A 22397-nucleotide genomic window follows, 5' to 3' on the forward strand; every position below is an offset into this window, starting at 1 on the left:
CCCCCCCCCCGATTCACTGGTGTTTTGTATAGTCACAGAGTTGTGCAACCATCACCACAATCAATTTTACATTTTAATCGCTCCCAAAATAAACTTTTCACCCAATAGCAGTCATTCCCCAAGATCCCCCTCCCCTAGTCCCCATCAACCTTCAGTCCTCAGTAACTACTAATCTACTGTCTCTAGATTTCCTGTTCTGAACATTTCAAATAAACGGAATCGCACAATATGTGGTCTTTTGTGACTGGCTTCTTTCACTTAGTGTGATATTTACAAGGTTCATCCACACTGTAGTACATATCAGTACCTCATCCCTTTTTATTGCCAAATAATTTTACTGTATGGATATACCACATTTTATTTACCCATTCATCAACTGTTGGACATTTGGGCTATTTCCACTCTTTGGCTCTTCTGAATAATGCTGCTGGGGTCATTTGGGTGCAAGATTTGTGTGGACATATTTTTATTTGTTTTTAAATAGAGGCCCTAACTATGTTTACAAGTAGAGGGAAGGAAGGAAACTGGTGAGGAATAAGGACCACTGGAAATCCTGGAGATGGGGGCCTTTCAGGAGAGAGAACAGATCTGAAATGTGGAAAGGAACGGGAGGAGGAGAAGGGGAAAATTTCCCTTGGAAGTAGGGAGAGTGTCTCTACTTCTGAGACCAGGAGTGAAGGAAGAGTCAGAATTTCTTTTTTTTGGAATGAAAATACTTAATTAAAAATATATTTTCTTCTTACAAAAGTAATACGAGGAAAACTATAACAGTGACTAAGATTGTGGGTTTTCAAGTCAGACTCGTTTAGGTTTGGATCTTGATGTTACTGCTTACTAGTTGTAGAACCTTGTACATGTTGACCCATATAAGCTTTAGTTTCTTCACTTTTATAATCGGGATGAGACAAATACCTACCTTACTGGGCCGTTATGAGGATTAAAGAAATATTGCCTGTGCCGCTGTACTAGCTACCTATTGCTGTGTAACAAATCACCCCAAACAGCAAACACTTATTACGTCACAGTTTCTGAGAGCCAGGAATCTGGGTGCGGCTTAGCTGGGTGCCTTTGGCTCAGGATCCATCAGGTTGCAGTCATCCCTGCTTCAAGCGCACTCCCATGGCTCTGGGCAGGCCTCAGTTCCTCCTGGAGACTTCACTTTCTTATCACCTGTGTCTCTTCATAGGACTGCCCACAACATGGCAGTCTGCTTCTTTCAGAATTGGTAATAAGAGAGAGAGAACTGGAGTACCTATGACAGAAATCTGTCTTTTTAAACCAAATCTCAGAAGTGACTTCCCATCACTCCTGCCATATGCCTTTGATCACATAGACCAGCACACAGTGGCAGACCAGGTGTGAATACCAGGAGGCTGGGTCACGGGACCATCTTGGAGGCTGGCTACCACAGCAGCTCTCAGCACAGTACATGACACATAATAAGCTTAATAACTATTCCTACTGGTAGTATTAAGATATTATAGAGATGTATAAAGAAGAAAGTAAAAGTTATTCATGGTCTCACCATAGATCGAAAGAGTAGGCATTTTAAAAATTGTTTTTCCTCCTGCCCAGCTGGTGTGCCTCAGTGGTTGAGCGTCAACTTTTGAATCAGGAGGTCACAGTTCGATTCCAGGTCTGGGCACATACCCAGGTTGAGGGTTTGATCTCCAGTAGGGGGCATGCAGAAGACAGCCAATCAATGATTCTCTCTCATCATTGATGTTTCAATCTCTCCCTTTTCCTTCCTCTCTGAAATCAATAAAAATATATTTTTTAAAGAAAAAATTATTTTTCCTCCTAAGGAGAGCTACTAGTAATACGACTATGATTTTTAAAAATTTTTACCACACCCATAAGAGAAAGTTTATTAGTAAAATATTAACTTAGGAAAATTAACTTTTGAGGTCCTTTTGTTGTTCACATTTGGAGTCTATACATCACACTTATTTATCCTATTCACGATTGTGATAATTCGGAATTTGGAGTATCATATACTCTGTCTCTGTCATCAGTGAGATTATGATTTTCCTATAAAATCAAACAGAAATAGGTCAAGAATGAAAAGAACACCTTTGTCATACTCTCTGTCAACTGACTAATGCTGGTGAAAACCAAACCCTCTAGGAATTGCTATTTCAAAAGACAGCTCCTCGTCTTCTGTCATTTCTTCCCTACTGTATACTCTGTGACTTGTAGCTGTTCAGGGCATTGCTGAGCTCTGGGGCACTGCAATTGGAAAAGTGAGTGAGCAACACAGCAGAAGGCTGGGGTGTAGGGAGGCTGTCCTCTGGTGATACAGTAAGTGGGAGAGACAACAAACAGCTAGATAGCAGTGTGATGGCACGTTGGAAAACACTGGAAGATTATCAATTACCTAGATTTAAAAAAACGAAAGCCCTTGACCATCTCTTTCGCCAGTCACCTTCCAGCAAGGCTTTCTAACTTAGGGGACAGGGAGACAGTACAGGTTAAAGGAAAGTCACAGCTGCCCAGGAGTCATGTGAAGTCAGCTCACGTGGATTAGTACTTGTGCTGGCTTCTTTCACAAGGGTCAGATTAATTTTCTAATATTGTTTTCTACTTTAATGTTACTGCTTTAATCATTAGACTACCACCAGTTCCTTCAGGCAATAGGAAGTGATTGAAGATTTAATGAGACTCATATTGCTTATGCTTAAATGTTGATGACTTCCTGCATGCATATTAACCCTTTGAGTGCCAACCAATATCCTAGGAACTATGCTAAAATTGCCAAGGCATTTTTGCTGATTATACAGCAGTTTAGGAAAAAAAAAATTAGGAATCGCAAGTAAATGAAGTTACATATTCAAAAATTTAAGGAAACCTTTACTACATTGACATATTTAGCAATATCATCATCACTAATAAAAGCAGACTTAGAACTGGACGCCATTTCGAAGCTTTGATAGCGCCCCCGGCACTTTTGGCGAAAGATGGGAGGAGCGCGATCGCACTTCCTGGCACTCTAGGGGTTAATTATTGCTGACCTTGATCTTAAATTCCTTTCTAATACAAATGCTCATCTAGCATACCTACTAGATCCCTCAGTGTTTACCAGATACCTGGTTTGTTTCCAAAAGAATATTAACTCTAATGTTCAGAATATGTCAGATTTTTTAGTACCCTTTTCTGATTTGTCTTGCAGTTCTTACTAGGACTGTAAATCTGGAAAATTTAGGGAGAGAAAAATCAGCAACTCTTAACAGGGGATTTAGCCTAGTTTAAAAGACTGTTCTGTTCAGCAGACCTTGAACATGTCCTAATTGGTTGTTTGGGTCAGAATGTCCAACTGGCAACTCTCAGACCCCATCCAGGCCACAGAGCGTTTCTGTGTGCACTCCGGCTGTCGAGCAGCAGGACTTGGCCTGTTCCCTGCTTTGGCGGCCCCCTTCTTTAGTTCAGGCCCACCCCCTTCTGCCACAGAGGCCTGGGAAACCCTGGCTGGCCACCTGGTCTCTTCGTGCCCTGCATCCATGCATTGGCACCCCCACCCTTGCCCCAGTTATCTCCTCAGCCACCCTGGCAGATTTCCTGACAACAGCCCTCTCCAGAACTAGGACCCAGGGCAGCAGTTGTTGGAGCGTGTGCTAGGAGAGGTGAGAGGGCCAAGGAGTCTGAGGGAAGATAAAGTTGAAAGCAAAGGAATATGGAAGAGAGAGGGGGAAAGGACCACATCAGTTGAAAAGAAAATAAGTGTATAAGAACTTGAAGTGGGGTGGTAGTATACATAGAGACAGATGTGAGTGGGAAGTAGGTAAGAGGTGAAGGAGTTTGTGTATGGTGATGCCCATCTACTAGGTGAGGAACAAGAGAGATAAACGTGTGTGTGAAAGAGGCCACTTGTGAGAGACAGGAGAAAAGAGAGAGCAAAACAACAGCTCAGTTTGGCAGACCGTGACCACGCACATGCGCAACATTGGGGAACAGTCTGACAAAGCATTTTTTTTTTCAGATTTGTGAATATATTATAACAAAAAGTGTTGTTATAAAAAAGTTAAACCACAAATAGATATACCCATAGGAGAGTACATTGAGGTTATATTAGAATGTCACAAATGAGTAGTCATTTGATTCAGAAGCACAGCCTGCTTGCTGGCATGTTGATTGTTTTATTTATTTATTTTTTTATTTATTTAAATATATTTTTATTGATTTCAGAGAGGAGAGGAGAGGAGAGGAGAGGAGAGGAGAGATAGAAACATCAACGATGAGCCCTAGTCTGATAGGCCCATGAACTGAAGGGTCCCAGGTTCGGTTCTGGTTCCATGAACATACCTTGGTTGTAGGCTCAATCCCTGGCCCTAGTTGGGGTGAGTGCCAAAGGCAACCGATAGATGTGTCTCTCTCACATCAATGTTTCTCTCACTCTCTCTTTCTCCCCCTCCCTTCCACCCTCTCTAAAAATCAGTGGAAAAATATCCTCAGGTGAGAATTAACAAAAAAAAGAAAGAAAAAGAAACATCAGTGATGAGAGAGAATCATCAATTGGCCGCCTCCTACACACCTCCCCCCTTACCCCCCAGATTGAGCCCCCAACCCAGCATGTGCCCTAACTGGGAATCCAGCTGCAAACTCCGGGTTCATAGGTCGATGATCAACCACTGAGCAGCACCAGCCAGGCTATTGAATGTTTTAAATGTGGCTCATCCCAACCAAAAAGCTGTACAGTATCAGGATTTTGATGACTTAAGTGTTTATCATTTAAAAAACACACACAAATAAATAGGATGATTTTTACACACCAATATAAATTTTTTATCTTTTTAAATTAGGCAATCTTCTGTTGCTATTTAATGGAATGGGTGGGGAGATACCCATTTTGTTATAATTCTTTATTTTTGTTTATACCTTACCCTCAACTTAGTATGCTGTTTCCTTGCCCTTCATTTTTGCCAAAATCCTATATATATCAAGGACTCTGTCAACCACCACCTTTATAGGTCCTCTCTTGGTCTTTCCTAATGATTGTGATCTTATCTCTCTGCTTCCCCTTCCTTTTAAAAAAAAATACATATTTTTTTATTGATTTCAGAGAGGAAGGAAGAGAAAGAGATAGAAATATCAATGATGAGAATCATTGATCTCCTCCTGCGCGCCCCCTACTGGGGCTCGAGCCTGCAACCTGGGTATGTGCCTTTGACCAAAATCGAACCCAGGACCTTTCAGTCTGCAGGCTGACGCTCTATCCACTGAGCCAAACCAGTTAGGGCTTCCCTTTCTTTTTCACATCAATTGTTTGAACCTCAATTGGGGTTAAGTTGCAGGAAACTAAAGTCATTCTAGCTATTTCAAGTGGAAGTACCTTTACTTTAGGAATTGGGTTCTTTGTTGTTGGGAGGTTAAAGAAACAGCCTGTAGCCTGAGCCTACAGGAACAACTTCCAGAATAGCTCCTCTGAACTGGCCCACCAGGGGAGCTAAGCTGCTATCCCTACTCAATACTCATGAAGCTATGGGACACCACAATGCTGCTCAGAAAAACCTAACATTTGCACACCTGTGCTCACCTGTAGAAAAAGGATAGTAAAAGCAACAGTAATAAAGACTCCATCACACTTTCCCATTCAAATCTTCCACCAAGGCATCTAATTGTTAGAGTGACATTCAGATATAGAACCCTCATGTAAGAGAGTCTGGGAAGTGTAGTTCTTAGCTATACAGGCTCTGTAGTATGGAAGATAATTAGGTAAAGGTTGAAATGGAATGCTGAGTTCATCATTTCCTGTATAGTCACTCACTGTGAGACACAACCTGTTATATTTGTAATGATTTTCACACTAACCTTATCACACTAGTTAGTGGATTATCAAGACTGCTAGGGCAGGAAATATGTATAAGTAATTTTTATACCTCCCCCCCCAAAAACACACACACAGTAAATATACAGGTTTCTATAGAGGGTAAGAACTGGTTACTTGCTAAATGAGTGAAATTTAGTCATCTTGCCAAGAGTAGCATCCTTACTTGGATATAAGAGAAAACATTTTAATATTAACCCAGGACAAAACAAGGTAGTAATTAGAAGGGAGTCTAAAAAACTCCAGGGTAAATTTAGGTTTGTTTATTTTAAAAATATAAATTTAATTGAGAATGTATCTCCAAATAACTCTTTTTCCCAATACTGAAGACAGCCTATGAATGGTCCATGAATAAGAGGAAGTGTCATTTGGGGGAGGAACCATTGCCATTTGATGTGATGTTTGGAATGAGAAGATTCAGGAGTATAGATGGAACTCAGTCCTGTAAACTTGTCTCTGCTTATTAAGAACAGAGGCAGATAGCCCCGATGGTGTGGCTCAGCAGTTGAGCATCCACCCAGGAACCAAAAGGTTGCCAGTTTGATTCCCAGTGAGAGCACATGCCCAGATTATGGGCTTGATCCCCAGTGGGGGTACATGCAGGAGGCAGTCGATTGATGTTTCTCTCTAACCCTCTCCCTTCCTCTCTCTCTAAAAATCAATAAAAACTTATTTTTAAAAAAAGAACAGAGACAGATGATCTGCTTTGATGATTAAGATATGAAAGCAGATAAGTTTTAAAAAGAAAAAGGTTGTTAGAAAATATGTGCGTGTGAGAAATAAGGGGGACTTTCATGCCACAGATAGCAAAGGTGATTGATGACTTCATGACTACTGACAAATTTATGAGATTATAAGGACTCTAATAATGAACTGCAGTCAGGGTTCGAAGGATAGCGTCAACAAATAAGATACTATATTATAAATCTTTCCTTTATCTGAAATAAGAGGCTCACTTGAGAGATACTTCCAAGTAGTGCAGAAGTAGGAACGTAAGACTATGAGGAATGGTGACTTCAGCTCTGGATGTAACTTACCATGTGACTTAGTTGGCAGCCTGTGGCTTCAGCTGCCACTACTTTCTGATCTATCTGTCTGTCTGTCTATCTGTCTATAATATTCCCCAAAGTTAATTGTCCTCTGGAGCTAGAGATTAGGCTGTCCCAGTGGTTACAAACTTCAGTGTGTGTTAGAACCTGGAGGGCTTGTTGAAAAATAGCTAAGCTCCGCCCAACTCTCCAAATTTGTATTTCTTCTTTTTTTCTTTAATCCTTACCCAAGGATATGTTTCATTGATTTCAGAGAGAGAGAGAAACATCACATCAATGTGAGAAACATTGATCGGTTGCCACCCACATGCTCCATGACTGGGGATTGAACCCAAAAACTAGGTATGTTTCCCACTGGGAATCAAACCACAAACTTTTTTTCTTTTTTTTTCCTGTGTGGGACGATGCTCCAACCAGCTGAGCCCCTCAGCTGGGGGCAAATTTGTATTTATAATGAGCTCCCAAGTGATGCTAGTCTGAAGAATCACACTTTGAGAACCACTGCAGTGTCATCATGTCCAATATAGAGCTCATCATCTTTGCCCAAAAGTCTCCTCTTTTCCCTTTTTGGGTTAATAACTCCAGTATTCATCCAGGCTCCCTAGGCCAGAGACCTAGGGAGAGGAGAGTAAGGGGTAAGTAATTGCTAGACTTCTCCATCTTCCCAATCAGGCCCACTCGTCCCCTTCTGTACTACAATAGCCTTTTTTCCTTACCTTCCTGCCTCTTATCTGCTCTTAACCCAGCCCACCCCAATTTTTGAAAATTTAATTTAAAATTTAAATATGATCAGTACTTTTCTTTGCCCAAATTTTTAATGTCTTCCGCCTGTCTTTAAGATACAATTTAGCCCTAGCTGTTTTGGCTCAGTGGATAGAGAGTTGGCGATTCCGGTCAAGGCACATACCTTGGTTGCAGGCTCCTTTCTGGCGGAGCACTGCTCAGGGCATGTGCAGGAGGCAACCAATTGATGTGTTTCTATGACATAGATATTTCTATCTTTCCTCTCTCTCCCCCACTCTCTCTAAAATCAATGGGAAAATATCCTTTGATGAGGATTAACAAAAATAATAAGATTTAAACTCCTTATTTTAGAACACAAAGCTCTTTATATTTTGTCCCTGAGACTGCATCTCTAATCCTTGTGATAGGCACTCTTCCCTCAGGCTATAGCACCTATACATTATACAGAGACTACTCTCTGTGTGAAATGCGTATACCACCACTGATGTTCATCTCACAGTACATTTCTGCTCAAACTGTAGAATTCAGCTTAAGTACACTTTGATTTGTATGTACCACCTCTTGGTTCCAGTAGCATCCTGATCACACATCTAGTGCTGTATTGTAACCTTGGCTAAACAGTTTATCTTACTCCCTTCTAGGCAGCGTGGGTATTGTGAGTCAATAGGTGTGGAGTGGGGCCTGGGAATCTGCATGTTCAATAAGCTCCTTGGCAATTTTTGAAGGCACAGACCTCAGTTTTAAGTGGTTTCTAACTTATACTTCAACTCTGAAATCTCAAGGCTTTTCCTTCTTGCATTTTAACTGGTTCTGTGAAGGAGGAAAAAAGCTTTGGGGTAGTTGATTAAAACCAAAAAAAAAAAGCATATTGTAATATTCTTTAATGCCCACAATAAGATAGCTTATTATACTGAAATATAAGACAAGGTAGATATGTAGAAACAAGACAAATAGCCTTATTTAAGAGTGTTTCCTTATCTCTTCAACTTTTTATTCATTAATTCTAAGACTGTTTATTGAGGGTTTGCTATGTGCCAGACACTGTTCTAGCCATTTGGAGTACATCAGTGAATAAAACAGACAAAATTCCTTACCCTCAAGAAGCCTGCATTGCTAGGCAATAAACAAATATAATGAGTAAATCACAGACTATTTTGGAAGATGATAAGCACTATGGAAAATTGAGGCGGGGGGCTTTCTTTTGTCAGGATTTAGTAGTGAATCACTAGAGATAATAGTTTATTTAATTTGAGCTATTTAAATAAGCCATTCTTTAAATGGCAGACTTTAATCTGCACCCAATCAGAAGAGAGTTTGTGATTTGCAATATTCAAGATTGGTTTTCTTTTATAAAATTGACAATAACTGGCTTTCCCATTTTGGCAGTAGAAGAAAAATAATAGTTTAGGGAATTGCTTCTAAGGAGTCCTAAGTAAATTATGTGTTTTAAAATTTGTACTACTATAAAGAAGAAGGAAAAAAATTAAGTCTCAAATCATTAAAAATAATTTTGTGTTTTATACTAATCTCTAAGGCTGATTTAAATTTTTTTAAGAACTTTATTCCTCTTCTTGTCTCCTTCCCAGTTTAATTTTTTGCTTGTTTAGATTTCCATATTTAGGTAAAAAGTGTAGGTCCTTTTGGAATTTATAGGGACGCTTCATGGTATGGATGAAGAAGCGCAGGACTTTCGCTTTATCTCTCTGGGTCGCTCAGAAGTAAGAGAAACAGACTGGCTCTGTGGAGAACCAGAAATCACTTATCCATCTTTACTTTCAAATAACCAAATCAAAAGATCTCACATTTCACTATACACAGTTTTAAAAGTCAAATTAACGTCACCTGCAGAGTAAGCTAAAAGAGTGATAAGTATTGTTGTGCACAACAGTTGAAATTGTTTTCAGAGTCCTACCACAATGAAAGACTTTTGTTGCTCGCCTTAAAAACTGGAACTGTATGGTAATTCTGATGACTGTCAGTTCCTGTGGGGTGTTTACACAAAGGTACTTATAAATGAAGAGTCATTTTTAGAGCAATTAGAGAAGAGGCTAGACTAGACAGAGAATAGCCAGCTCAGGGGCCTGGCAGGTCGGGGTTAAGGTTTATTGACAGGATAGGGTCAGGGTCTGCGCCGCCACTGTTGGCCCTAGTACCTACCCTCCGGATACACCCAAGACCTCAGCCTGCCTCCCTCCGCTCCCTGCCATAGGCCAAACTCCCATGCAGAATGTGGAGAAGAGAAAGAAGAAAGAGGAGGGGAAGTTCTACTAAAACTTTACAGTTCGGTATGGAAATGCAAGTTTGAAACTATTTGTGTATACTTTTCTGGCCCAGATGTTGTGTCACATTAGGAAGAAGAAACTTTAAAACATACAAAGAATTGTCTGTTCTTTCAACTTTGTAGTTTGCAGTTATTGCATCCTGAAGAAAGAAATTGCCTGGCCAAAGTAGTCTTTTAATTTCATTTTTCCGTTTTGAGTTACAGGTTTCTGGCAAGCTCCCTGACCACTACTATTACCTGGTGGCGCCTATATTTCATCAAATTTAGACATGCAGACTACCTGGATCCAGGCCCAGATGAACTGTTGTGACTGATAAACATGATCCCACCCTGCCCCCGTGCATGCTCCTGCTTTTCCCTTTAAGGGAATCTAAGACTTTGAGTTCCTGAGTCCCCAAGGGAGTTAAAGAAAAATGTGTTCCGGTTTTCAGTATTTGAGTTTGCTCCATGGTTTTCTGTGCTGCATCTCTGCTTGCCCAGAGTCTGGTGAGCATCCCAGCAGTGCCCCCACTCCTCCTGTGTTGGTAATTAATGCAGGGAAAATTTTTTGTTTTTAATAAAAACAAGCAGAGACGTCTATCAGTACCCACAGTCAAGGCAGAATTTGTTTGACATCTTGTGATTGCTGCTTACAAAGAGAATGACAGCAGTTATTAAACAAATAAGAAAAAAGATGCTGTTTATTGGTAGTTTGCAGATATCCTAAGAATATCCTTGCAACATTACTTACTGCCTTTGCTTGCATAAGTAGAAAATAGTGGAATTAATAGAGTCATTGATTTTTGAAGTCTAGATTGCATTAGAGTAATAATAAAAATTCAAATATTAAACAAACATATATTTTCACAAAAATTTTTTTATTGTTGACCCTATTACAGATGTCCCCTATATTCATAATCTCCCCCTCCCCCCCTTTGCCTTCCTCCACTCTAAATGTATTTTTATCTGTATAATACTCTAGGGGATTTTCCTTTCATTAAAGTAGATTTCAAACATTTGTTTTTATTATTATAGGAGGAATATTAGCATTCATTTTAATTAAACTTAATTGCATTTCCCGTGTGAAGTATTTTTTTAGTAGCTATACTAGTATTCCTGTAGGTTTGCTCCGATAAAAGGTTATGAAAAAATTGTCTACTTGCTTCCTAGCAGGTTTGGCTCAGTGGACAGAGTCTTGGCCTGTGGACTGAAGGGTTTAGGGTTTGATTCCCACCAAGGGCATGTACCTTGGTTGCAAGCTCTATCCCGGGCCCTGGTCGGGGTGTGTGTGGGAGGCAGCCAATCAATGTTTCTTTCTCTCTGTTTCTCCCCCTCCCTTCCACTCTTTCTAAAAATAAGTGCAAAAATATCCTTGGGTGAGGATTAACATAGCAAAAACAAAAAATTGTCTATTTTCCGGTCAAGACATACCTTGGTTGCAGGCTCCTTTCTGGCGGAGCACTGCTCAGGGCATGTGCAGGAGGCAACCAATTGATGTGTTTCTATGACATAGATATTTCTATCTTTCCTCTCTCTCCCCCACTCTCTCTAAAATCAATGGGAAAATATCCTTTGATGAGGATTAACAAAAATAATAAGATTTAAACTCCTTATTTTAGAACACAAAGCTCTTTATATTTTGTCCCTGAGACTGCATCTCTAATCCTTGTGATAGGCACTCTTCCCTCAGGCTATAGCACCTATACATTATACAGAGACTACTCTCTGTGTGAAATGCGTATACCACCACTGATGTTCATCTCACAGTACATTTCTGCTCAAACTGTAGAATTCAGCTTAAGTACACTTTGATTTGTATGTACCACCTCTTGGTTCCAGTAGCATCCTGATCACACATCTAGTGCTGTATTGTAACCTTGGCTAAACAGTTTATCTTACTCCCTTCTAGGCAGCGTGGGTATTGTGAGTCAATAGGTGTGGAGTGGGGCCTGGGAATCTGCATGTTCAATAAGCTCCTTGGCAATTTTTGAAGGCACAGACCTCAGTTTTAAGTGGTTTCTAACTTATACTTCAACTCTGAAATCTCAAGGCTTTTCCTTCTTGCATTTTAACTGGTTCTGTGAAGGAGGAAAAAAGCTTTGGGGTAGTTGATTAAAACCAAAAAAAAAAAGCATATTGTAATATTCTTTAATGCCCACAATAAGATAGCTTATTATACTGAAATATAAGACAAGGTAGATATGTAGAAACAAGACAAATAGCCTTATTTAAGAGTGTTTCCTTATCTCTTCAACTTTTTATTCATTAATTCTAAGACTGTTTATTGAGGGTTTGCTATGTGCCAGACACTGTTCTAGCCATTTGGAGTACATCAGTGAATAAAACAGACAAAATTCCTTACCCTCAAGAAGCCTGCATTGCTAGGCAATAAACAAATATAATGAGTAAATCACAGACTATTTTGGAAGATGATAAGCACTATGGAAAATTGAGGCGGGGGGCTTTCTTTTGTCAGGATTTAGTAGTGAATCACTAGAGATAATAGTTTATTTAATTTGAGCTATTTAAATAAGCCATTCTTTAAATGGCAGACTTTAATCTGCACCCAATCAGAAGAGAGTTTGTGATTTGCAATATTCAAGATTGGTTTTCTTTTATAAAATTGACAATAACTGGCTTTCCCATTTTGGCAGTAGAAGAAAAATAATAGTTTAGGGAATTGCTTCTAAGGAGTCCTAAGTAAATTATGTGTTTTAAAATTTGTACTACTATAAAGAAGAAGGAAAAAAATTAAGTCTCAAATCATTAAAAATAATTTTGTGTTTTATACTAATCTCTAAGGCTGATTTAAATTTTTTTAAGAACTTTATTCCTCTTCTTGTCTCCTTCCCAGTTTAATTTTTTGCTTGTTTAGATTTCCATATTTAGGTAAAAAGTGTAGGTCCTTTTGGAATTTATAGGGACGCTTCATGGTATGGATGAAGAAGCGCAGGACTTTCGCTTTATCTCTCTGGGTCGCTCAGAAGTAAGAGAAACAGACTGGCTCTGTGGAGAACCAGAAATCACTTATCCATCTTTACTTTCAAATAACCAAATCAAAAGATCTCACATTTCACTATACACAGTTTTAAAAGTCAAATTAACGTCACCTGCAGAGTAAGCTAAAAGAGTGATAAGTATTGTTGTGCACAACAGTTGAAATTGTTTTCAGAGTCCTACCACAATGAAAGACTTTTGTTGCTCGCCTTAAAAACTGGAACTGTATGGTAATTCTGATGACTGTCAGTTCCTGTGGGGTGTTTACACAAAGGTACTTATAAATGAAGAGTCATTTTTAGAGCAATTAGAGAAGAGGCTAGACTAGACAGAGAATAGCCAGCTCAGGGGCCTGGCAGGTCGGGGTTAAGGTTTATTGACAGGATAGGGTCAGGGTCTGCGCCGCCACTGTTGGCCCTAGTACCTACCCTCCGGATACACCCAAGACCTCAGCCTGCCTCCCTCCGCTCCCTGCCATAGGCCAAACTCCCATGCAGAATGTGGAGAAGAGAAAGAAGAAAGAGGAGGGGAAGTTCTACTAAAACTTTACAGTTCGGTATGGAAATGCAAGTTTGAAACTATTTGTGTATACTTTTCTGGCCCAGATGTTGTGTCACATTAGGAAGAAGAAACTTTAAAACATACAAAGAATTGTCTGTTCTTTCAACTTTGTAGTTTGCAGTTATTGCATCCTGAAGAAAGAAATTGCCTGGCCAAAGTAGTCTTTTAATTTCATTTTTCCGTTTTGAGTTACAGGTTTCTGGCAAGCTCCCTGACCACTACTATTACCTGGTGGCGCCTATATTTCATCAAATTTAGACATGCAGACTACCTGGATCCAGGCCCAGATGAACTGTTGTGACTGATAAACATGATCCCACCCTGCCCCCGTGCATGCTCCTGCTTTTCCCTTTAAGGGAATCTAAGACTTTGAGTTCCTGAGTCCCCAAGGGAGTTAAAGAAAAATGTGTTCCGGTTTTCAGTATTTGAGTTTGCTCCATGGTTTTCTGTGCTGCATCTCTGCTTGCCCAGAGTCTGGTGAGCATCCCAGCAGTGCCCCCACTCCTCCTGTGTTGGTAATTAATGCAGGGAAAATTTTTTGTTTTTAATAAAAACAAGCAGAGACGTCTATCAGTACCCACAGTCAAGGCAGAATTTGTTTGACATCTTGTGATTGCTGCTTACAAAGAGAATGACAGCAGTTATTAAACAAATAAGAAAAAAGATGCTGTTTATTGGTAGTTTGCAGATATCCTAAGAATATCCTTGCAACATTACTTACTGCCTTTGCTTGCATAAGTAGAAAATAGTGGAATTAATAGAGTCATTGATTTTTGAAGTCTAGATTGCATTAGAGTAATAATAAAAATTCAAATATTAAACAAACATATATTTTCACAAAAATTTTTTTATTGTTGACCCTATTACAGATGTCCCCTATATTCATAATCTCCCCCTCCCCCCCTTTGCCTTCCTCCACTCTAAATGTATTTTTATCTGTATAATACTCTAGGGGATTTTCCTTTCATTAAAGTAGATTTCAAACATTTGTTTTTATTATTATAGGAGGAATATTAGCATTCATTTTAATTAAACTTAATTGCATTTCCCGTGTGAAGTATTTTTTTAGTAGCTATACTAGTATTCCTGTAGGTTTGCTCCGATAAAAGGTTATGAAAAAATTGTCTACTTGCTTCCTAGCAGGTTTGGCTCAGTGGACAGAGTCTTGGCCTGTGGACTGAAGGGTTTAGGGTTTGATTCCCACCAAGGGCATGTACCTTGGTTGCAAGCTCTATCCCGGGCCCTGGTCGGGGTGTGTGTGGGAGGCAGCCAATCAATGTTTCTTTCTCTCTGTTTCTCCCCCTCCCTTCCACTCTTTCTAAAAATAAGTGCAAAAATATCCTTGGGTGAGGATTAACATAGCAAAAACAAAAAATTGTCTATTTGCTTGGAAACAGAAGTTTAATTTTGAAGTTTTCATTTAATTCAGAAATTTTAAAATGAAATTTTGGGATATAGTCAAATGGGAAAAGTATGGAAATGTTCAGGGTCTGATGTTTTTGTTTTCATGTCATGTTCATATGATCTAAGAAAAATAATTACTCTGTCCGTGGCTTAAGTTATCCTACTTGGAAAGTGTTACTTAAAATTTCAGTCCCACCTCACGAGATGATGTGGAAGCATCAGACCACATATTTCCCTAAGTACTGGGTAAAGGTGGGATTGCTGGGAAGGGAGGAGAGGAAACTTCCTGGGGTATTGGTAATAGTTTGTATTCTGATAGATACTTGGTTACACAGGAATATGCCTTTGTCAGAACTCATCAAATGATATGCTTAAGATTTGTGCATATCATAGCATATAAAGTTTACCTCAGTATACAAAAGATAAGGAACTCTAAACACACATATTGAAGTTTGGGCAATGATATGCATGTTGGAGTAAGGGGGAATGGGTTATTGATCTTTTGAAACTTACTTTGAAATGCATAAAAAAATGGATAGTGGAATGTTTAGAAATGTGATAAAGAACAAATATAGTGAAATGTTAATTGTAGAATATAGGTAGTATACTGTACAATTCTTTGAATATTTTTATATGTTTGAAAATTTTCATAAAATGTTGGGGAGAAAATGAAAGTGCTGTTTTTTTCTCATTAAAAGATCTGTGTACTTCCATTTTTTATTCTAGCCCACTCCTTTAATTCAAAATCAAGCCACTTGGATTAATACCAAAAGGGGCTAGGGTATGAATGTAGCCATTTAGATAAATAGAAAAATGTGCCCACCTCATATTTTCTCTAATAACTTTTGAAAGGCCATTACCAAGCATGGAAGCCAAGGGTGTCTTTACAAACAAGAAGAGCTCTAAGAAACCCAAACCATGCAGCCCCACCAGTGACCTTTCTGGGCAGATGAAAATTGGCCTCCAGAACCCTCACCTTGGAAAAGGACATGGCCTCCGGACACATAATCTTCACCAATGGCAGGCAGGTGACACCCCTAACCCACCCACCCCCGCTATATACCTTATACTAAAGCCCTATCAAATGAAAATGGGCTTTCTGTTTTCAGCCAAACCCCAGGGATTTGGCCATGAACACCTCCACTTTTATCAGAATGCCAAGCTATCTCTTACATCTTGATAGAGCCTTCTTTTTAAAGATATCTTATATGGGACCCCTGTGATACTTACGGGGTGTGTGTGTGTGTGTGTGTGTGTGTGTGTGTGTGTGTGTTAGTCTTGAAGGATCAAAAGGGTAAATTGGTTCTGGTGGAATTTGAACCAAACTTTTAAAAGCTAATAATAATATATTTTTAAACAATGTTGCTTAGTTGGTGCTTGAACAGTAAACTGGACAGTCAAGATTCGAAAGACTTAAAGATCTCAGTTCTTTTAAGGTTTCAAAATGAACTCTGACTGGTTAATTTATCTTTATCCTTTTACTTTCTCACTTGGAAAGTGAGGACTGAAACTGACACAAAATGCCCAGTAAGTGGTTCTCAAGCTTTAGTGTTTATAAGGATCATTTATGTAAGAACTTTAGTGTGTGTAAAAATTTCTTAGTTTGTTGAAATGCATATTCTAGCTCATATACTTGAATTTTCATAATCAGTATGTCTGGGGCAGAGCTCAGAAATCTGCATTTTCTTAAACACTCATTGTGATATTGATGCCATTATTGGGCCAGGTGAGAACTGGTGTAGATGTGTTTTGATATGTACTATGATAACTGATAAAAGCTTTTTCTTTTTTTTTTTTTTTACTCTTTTAGCTTTTTCTTGGGGAAAATTTTAAATATACACTAAAGAGAATCCTATCTAATAAAGAGGGAATATGCCAATTGACCCTCACACTGTCGCAAAGATGGGGGCGCCCATAGCCAATAAGGAGAGAATATGCTAATTGACTGTCCCACCCTTAAATATGGCAGCACCCACAGCCACAAGATGGCGGTAACCAATCCCTTCAACCCCGCTGGGACAGCAGGCACGCGCCTGCCTCCAGAGTCCCCCAGTCCCCTCAGCCCCCCAGCCACCCAGGGCCGGCCCGAGGCGCAGGCAAGCTCAGATGGTGGCTGCCCAGCTACCCAGGGCCACCCGAGGCTCAGGTAACCAGGGCCGGCCAAGGCTTGCGCTGCCAGCAGTGGCAGCAGCAGAGGTGTGATGGGACGTTGCCTTCCCCTGATTGCCGGGTCGCCTCTCGCCCCTGAGGGCTCCCAGACTGTGAGAGGGGGCAGGCCGGGCTGAGGGACCCCCCTCCAGTGCATGAATTTTCATGCACCGGGCCTCTAGTAGTATAATGAACTTCCATTGACCCATCACCCAACTTCAACAATGTTGGTTTACTTCTACACTCATCTACTCCTTGTATTCCTCCTTTACAGATTATCTGTGGAAGCAGATCTTAAATATACATCCATAAAGATTTTAGTAGGCAACTCTAAAATATTTAAATATAAGTACTTAAAGATACACCATTATTAAATCTTACAGAATTTGAGAATAATTTCTTAGCATCAAATATGTTAATGTCTAGATTTCCTGGATTTTTTTTTCACAGTTGATTTGTTGGATTCAGGAACCAGACACAGTCCACACATTGCATTTGATTGATGTGTCTCTTTAATCTTTTAATCTATAGGCTTCCTCTTCCCTCTTTTTCCCCCCTTGTGATTTATTTGTTAAAGAAACCAGGTCATTTATTCTGTAGATTTTCTCAGGCTAGATTTTCTGATTGGATCATCATGATGTCATTTACCATTTTTCTTTTCCCTGTAATTTCTGTAAACTCCATCACTTCCATCCTGGAGTTTGATCAGATTAAAGTTCAAATATTTTTTTTGGCAAGAATACATCATAGGTAGTGTCATATACTCCCATCAGGAGGCACATGTCTGGTTGTTCTCTCTTTTGTCATGTTAGCCGCCATTGATAATCATTGCTGAGATCCTTTATTTTCTAGAGAGAGCCCTGTATTTTAACTTAGGAAGTAGCTCATGGAAGAACCTTCTCCCTCTTATTGTGGATTTTTCCTTTTCTTAGTGAGGCTTTTAAAGCTTTCACAGCAAACTCCTAATTGCCTACTTAGATGTTGTGTTCGCTACAGAAAGCATAAAGGCTTTCTTGCTTTCACATCTTAGTCTTATTTTCACAATATAATCTTTAAAATTTGTCTTAGCATCTTCAACATTTATTTCAGTTCCTGAGACATATTGAGATGAATAGATGACCACACAATTGAAGAGAAAGTTTTGGGCCTGTTAATAAAACTACAGTTACAGGCTAGTTGACCTGGTATAAGTACAAATGAGTCAGAGCTACCAATTCTGTACCACCATCCCATCCAGAGGGGAAGGCAATGAATTTTATATATATATATATATATCTTTATTGATTTCAGAGAGGAAGGGTGAGGGAAAGAGAGATAGAAACATTAATGATGAAAGAGAATCATTGATTGGCTGCCTCCTGCACGTCCCCTACTGGGGATCAAGCCTGAAACCCAGGCATGTGCCCTTTACCAGAATTGAACCTGGGACCCTTCAGTTCACAAGCTGACGCTCTATCCACTGAGCCAAACCAGTTAGGGCGTAATGAATTTTTAAGACCTATATTTATTGATTTTTGTCCTGAAAGCAAACATGAGATTTCTGGATCAGGGCAGACAACTATTACTTATAGCAATAATCAAATTGGTTCCCTACACCCATTTTCCCCTTCAGAGCAATGAGAAGGGGTCTAGAAGAATGAGGTGTATATTCCAAAATCACTTCAGGAACTGGAAATGAATGGGTTCCTTCCTTCATTCAACAAACATTTACTGATTGTTGACGATATGCCGGACACTGAGCCAGCACTGGGGTAGATGGTAAATACTAGAGAATGCCCAACCTAACACATGCAACCATATATCTCTGTGGTTAGAGTTAGCGATCAGGTGTCATATTTATAGGTAATCAAATGTATATATTTCATGTGTGTGAATATATTTTATTATAAAGTCACTAGAGGCCCGGTGCACAAAATTCATGCATGGGGGGAGGGGGAGGATGTGTGTCCCTCAGCCCAGCCTGCACGCTCTCTAATCTGGGACCCCTCTCACAATCCAGGACTGCTGGCTCCCAACTGCTTGCTTGCCTGCCTGCCTCTCTGATCACCCCCAACCACTCCCCTGCAAGCCTGATCGATGCCTAACTGCTCCCCTGCTGGCCCGATTACCTCTAACTGCCCTCCCCTGCCGGCCTGGTCACTCCTAACTGCTCTCCCCTGCTGGCCTGATTGCCCCCAACTGCTATCCACTGCAGGCCTGGTTCCCCCCAACTGCCCTCCCCTGCTTGCCTGGTCACCCCTAACTGTCCTCCCCTGCCGACCTGGTTGCCCCTAACTGCTCTCCCCTGCCAGCCTGGTCACCCCTAACTGCCCTCCCCTGCAGGCCTTATCACCCCCAACTGCCCTCCCTTTCAGGCCTGGTCCCTCCCAACTTCCCTCCCCTGCTGGCCTGATCACCCACAACTGCCCTCCCCTGCTGGCCATCTTGTGTCCACATAGGGGCAGCCATCTTGTGTGTTGGAATGATGGTCAATTTGCATATTACTCTTTTATTAGATAGGATTCCTTGGTATCCTTGAGGAATTGCTTTCAGATACCCATGGATACCTAAATCCTTGGATGGTCAAGTCCCTTATATAAAACTAGAGGCCTGGTGCATGGATTGGTGCACCAGTGGGGTCAGGCTGAAACTGGCTCTCCGACATGCCCCGAGGGGTTCTGGATTGTGAGAGGGTGCAGGCCAGGCTGAGGGACCCCACCGGTGCAAGATCGGGGCTGGGGAGGGACCACAGGAGAGCTCCAGGGCATGTCCGCCCATCTCTCCCAGTCCCAGGCCTCTGATGAAGTGACATTTGAGCTGAGGCCTGAAGGATGTGAATGAGCCAGTGATGTGAGGAGTTGGTGAAAGAGCAAATGCACAGACAAGAAAGGACTTAAAATGTCTGATGAACACAAAGGGACTGTGGTTGTGGGGGGCAGTGAGTGACAAGGAGAGTGGAGTGTGAGGAGGCTAGAGAGGTAGGCAGAGGCAAGACCATGCGAGCCGTGGAGACTTTGAGAAGTTAGAATTATGTTCTAAAAGTGGTTGACAAACTGAAGAATTTTAAGCAGGAAAACTTAGTAATTATCCTCACCTAGACTTTTATTTTTCTATGCATGTGCAAACGTCCATGTGTGTTTTTAATGATATCATATTACACATGATCTGAAACTTGCTTTTTTGCTTACCAATAACATAATGGGCATCTCTGAAAGGAAGATTTATTTAAAAAATAGTAATTAGTTTGTTTTGCTGTGAACTACATGACATAGATTTAGATATGTAATAATTTGAAGCTCTGGAAAATCAGTTTCTTGGGGGTTAAAAAAAGGAAGGACAGTGCTTGCTTTTAATGGCAATTATAGATATGAATTCACTTCAATAATTTAAGAACATTAAAACCATATCTAACTTGATTCTTGATTTTGTGTTAAACTTATCATGATTAGTATGTTACTTTAGCCACGTATTGTTAAAGCAGCTTTATAGGTCATTTTTAGTCTTCTAGATACAGCGTAGCCTGAACAAAGAAGGGAAATCAGAGAATAAGAATTCAATAGGAAGTACATGGTCAAACCATAACAAATCAGGAGAGGTTCAGTACATTCCATAGAGCATGTATCTCTTTTAAAAGTATAGTTGTGACCTGATCGGTTTGGCTCAGTGGTTGAGCATCCACCAATGAACTAAGAGGTAACTGGTTTGATTCCCTGCAGGGCACATGCCTGGATTGTGGGCTTGATCTCCAGTAGGGATCTTGCAGGAGGCAGCTGACTGATGATGTTTCTCATTGATGATCCTATCTCTATCCTTCTCCCTTCCTCTCTCTTTAGAAATCAGTAAAAACATTTTTTTTTTTTTTTACAGATGTGGCTCAGTGCTTGAGCATCAACCTATGAACCAAGAGGTCACAGTTTAATTCCGGGTCAGGGCACATGCCCAGGTTACAGGCTCCATCCCTGGTGAGGGATGTGCAAGAGGCAGCCGATCAATGATTCTCTTTCGTTGATGTTTCTATATCTCTCTTCCCTTTAAAATGAATAAAAATATATTTTTATTAAAAAGTGCAGTTTACTATTGTCAATAATTATAACTGTACTTATGTATTTGCTTTTAAAATATTGTGAAAAATACACCTAAAAATCCTTGAACTATAAAATTCCAGCATCTTTTAGTTCTTGTCCATTTATAAAATCCAATCTAAAGCATGAATAGAAGAATCAGTCTATCCTATATAATAAAAGGCTAATATGCAAATCGACCCAACAGCAGAACAACCGGTCGCTGTGACACATAGTGACCACCAGGAGGCAAATGCTCAATGCAGGAGCTCCCCCCTAGTGGTAAGTGCACTCCCACAGGGGGAGCACTGCTCAGCCAGAAGCTGGGCTCACAGCTGGTGAGCGCAGCAACGGTGGTGGGAGCCTCTCCCACCTCCGCGGCAGTGGTAAGGATGTCCCACTAACGGCTTAGGCCCGCTCCCCGCAGAGGGCCTAAGCTGTCGGTCAGACATCCCCTGAGGGCTCCTGGACTGCGAGAGGGCGCAGCTGGACTGAGGGATGCCCCCCTCCTGAGTGCACAAATTTCGTGCACCGGGCCTCTAGTATTACAATAAAGTAGAGATAAAGAAAATGTTTTCTGGTCTTAGAGTCCCCTGTTGTATGGACATCTATGGCAAACATTTTCCAAAATACCAGGTGAATGAAAAACTATACCCCATAAAACTAACTACCTCAAACTCGTGAACTAGAATTTAGCTCATTTGTAAACCTACATTAACAAAAACAAAAACAAACACACAAAAATCATTGCAGAGGTAGAAATTAACTAAACCAGGCAAGAAGTTATCACATTACAGAAGGGATACTCGGACAAAACTCCTGTCTGCATTCTTAACCTGCAAACCCTGGCCCTAGCCTTCAGCATTTGAAATTATCTTTCTGAATTTAAATTTTTGATATGCTTCTGTTTTGTAATAAAGTCAAGAGCAATAGTAATGTAGTCATCAATTACCTTTCTGCCTTTTTTCTTATACTAGAGGCCCGGTGCACAAATTTGTGCATGGGTGGGACCCGGCCGGCCCGCCCCGATTGGGGCCAATTGGGGCCACAGTGCACGTCAAAGCTACTGGGTCCGGCATTCCAGTCACTTGGCTTTTATATATATAAACTAGTGGCCCAGTGAACAAAATTCGTGAACGGGGGGGTGGGTGTCCCTCAGCCCAGCCTGCACCCTCTCCAATCTAGGACCCTTTGGGGGATGTCTGACTGCCTGCGCCCTCTCCAATCTAGGACCCTTTGGGGGATGTCAGGCCTAAACCGGCAGTCGGACATCCCTCTTGCAATCCGGGACTACTGGCTCCTAACCGCTCACCTGCCTGCCTGCCTGATCGCCCCTAACCACTCTGCCTGCTGGCCTGCTCACCCCCAACTGC

The 22397-nt window shown here is 40.7% G+C and overlaps 1 protein-coding gene across 5 annotated transcripts in view; it reads left to right on the top strand.

The window, feature by feature from the left end:
- The window catches only part of METAP1D (methionyl aminopeptidase type 1D (mitochondrial)), a 73511-nt gene that overhangs the window by 3934 nt on the left and 47180 nt on the right, over positions 1 to 22397 (top strand). The window contains exons 1-2 of one of the 5 annotated variants that reach the window (XM_014545894.1): positions 10305 to 10381; positions 15689 to 15864. The exons of 1 other annotated variant lie outside the window; for it this stretch is intronic. In XM_014545894.1, coding sequence (XP_014401380.1) covers positions 15702 to 15864 — 163 coding nt within the window. In that variant the 5' untranslated portion in view covers positions 10305 to 10381; positions 15689 to 15701. Of the gene's footprint in view, positions 1 to 10304; positions 10382 to 13643; positions 13910 to 15688; positions 15865 to 22397 lie in introns of those variants that run through there. 3 more of the 5 variants (XM_005857582.2, XM_014545865.1, XM_014545888.1) reach the window with 3 other exon arrangements.

Source organism: Myotis brandtii, unplaced genomic scaffold (genome assembly GCF_000412655.1).
Source record: "Myotis brandtii unplaced genomic scaffold, ASM41265v1 scaffold112, whole genome shotgun sequence".
In the NCBI taxonomy this organism is placed as follows: domain Eukaryota; kingdom Metazoa; phylum Chordata; class Mammalia; order Chiroptera; family Vespertilionidae; genus Myotis; species Myotis brandtii.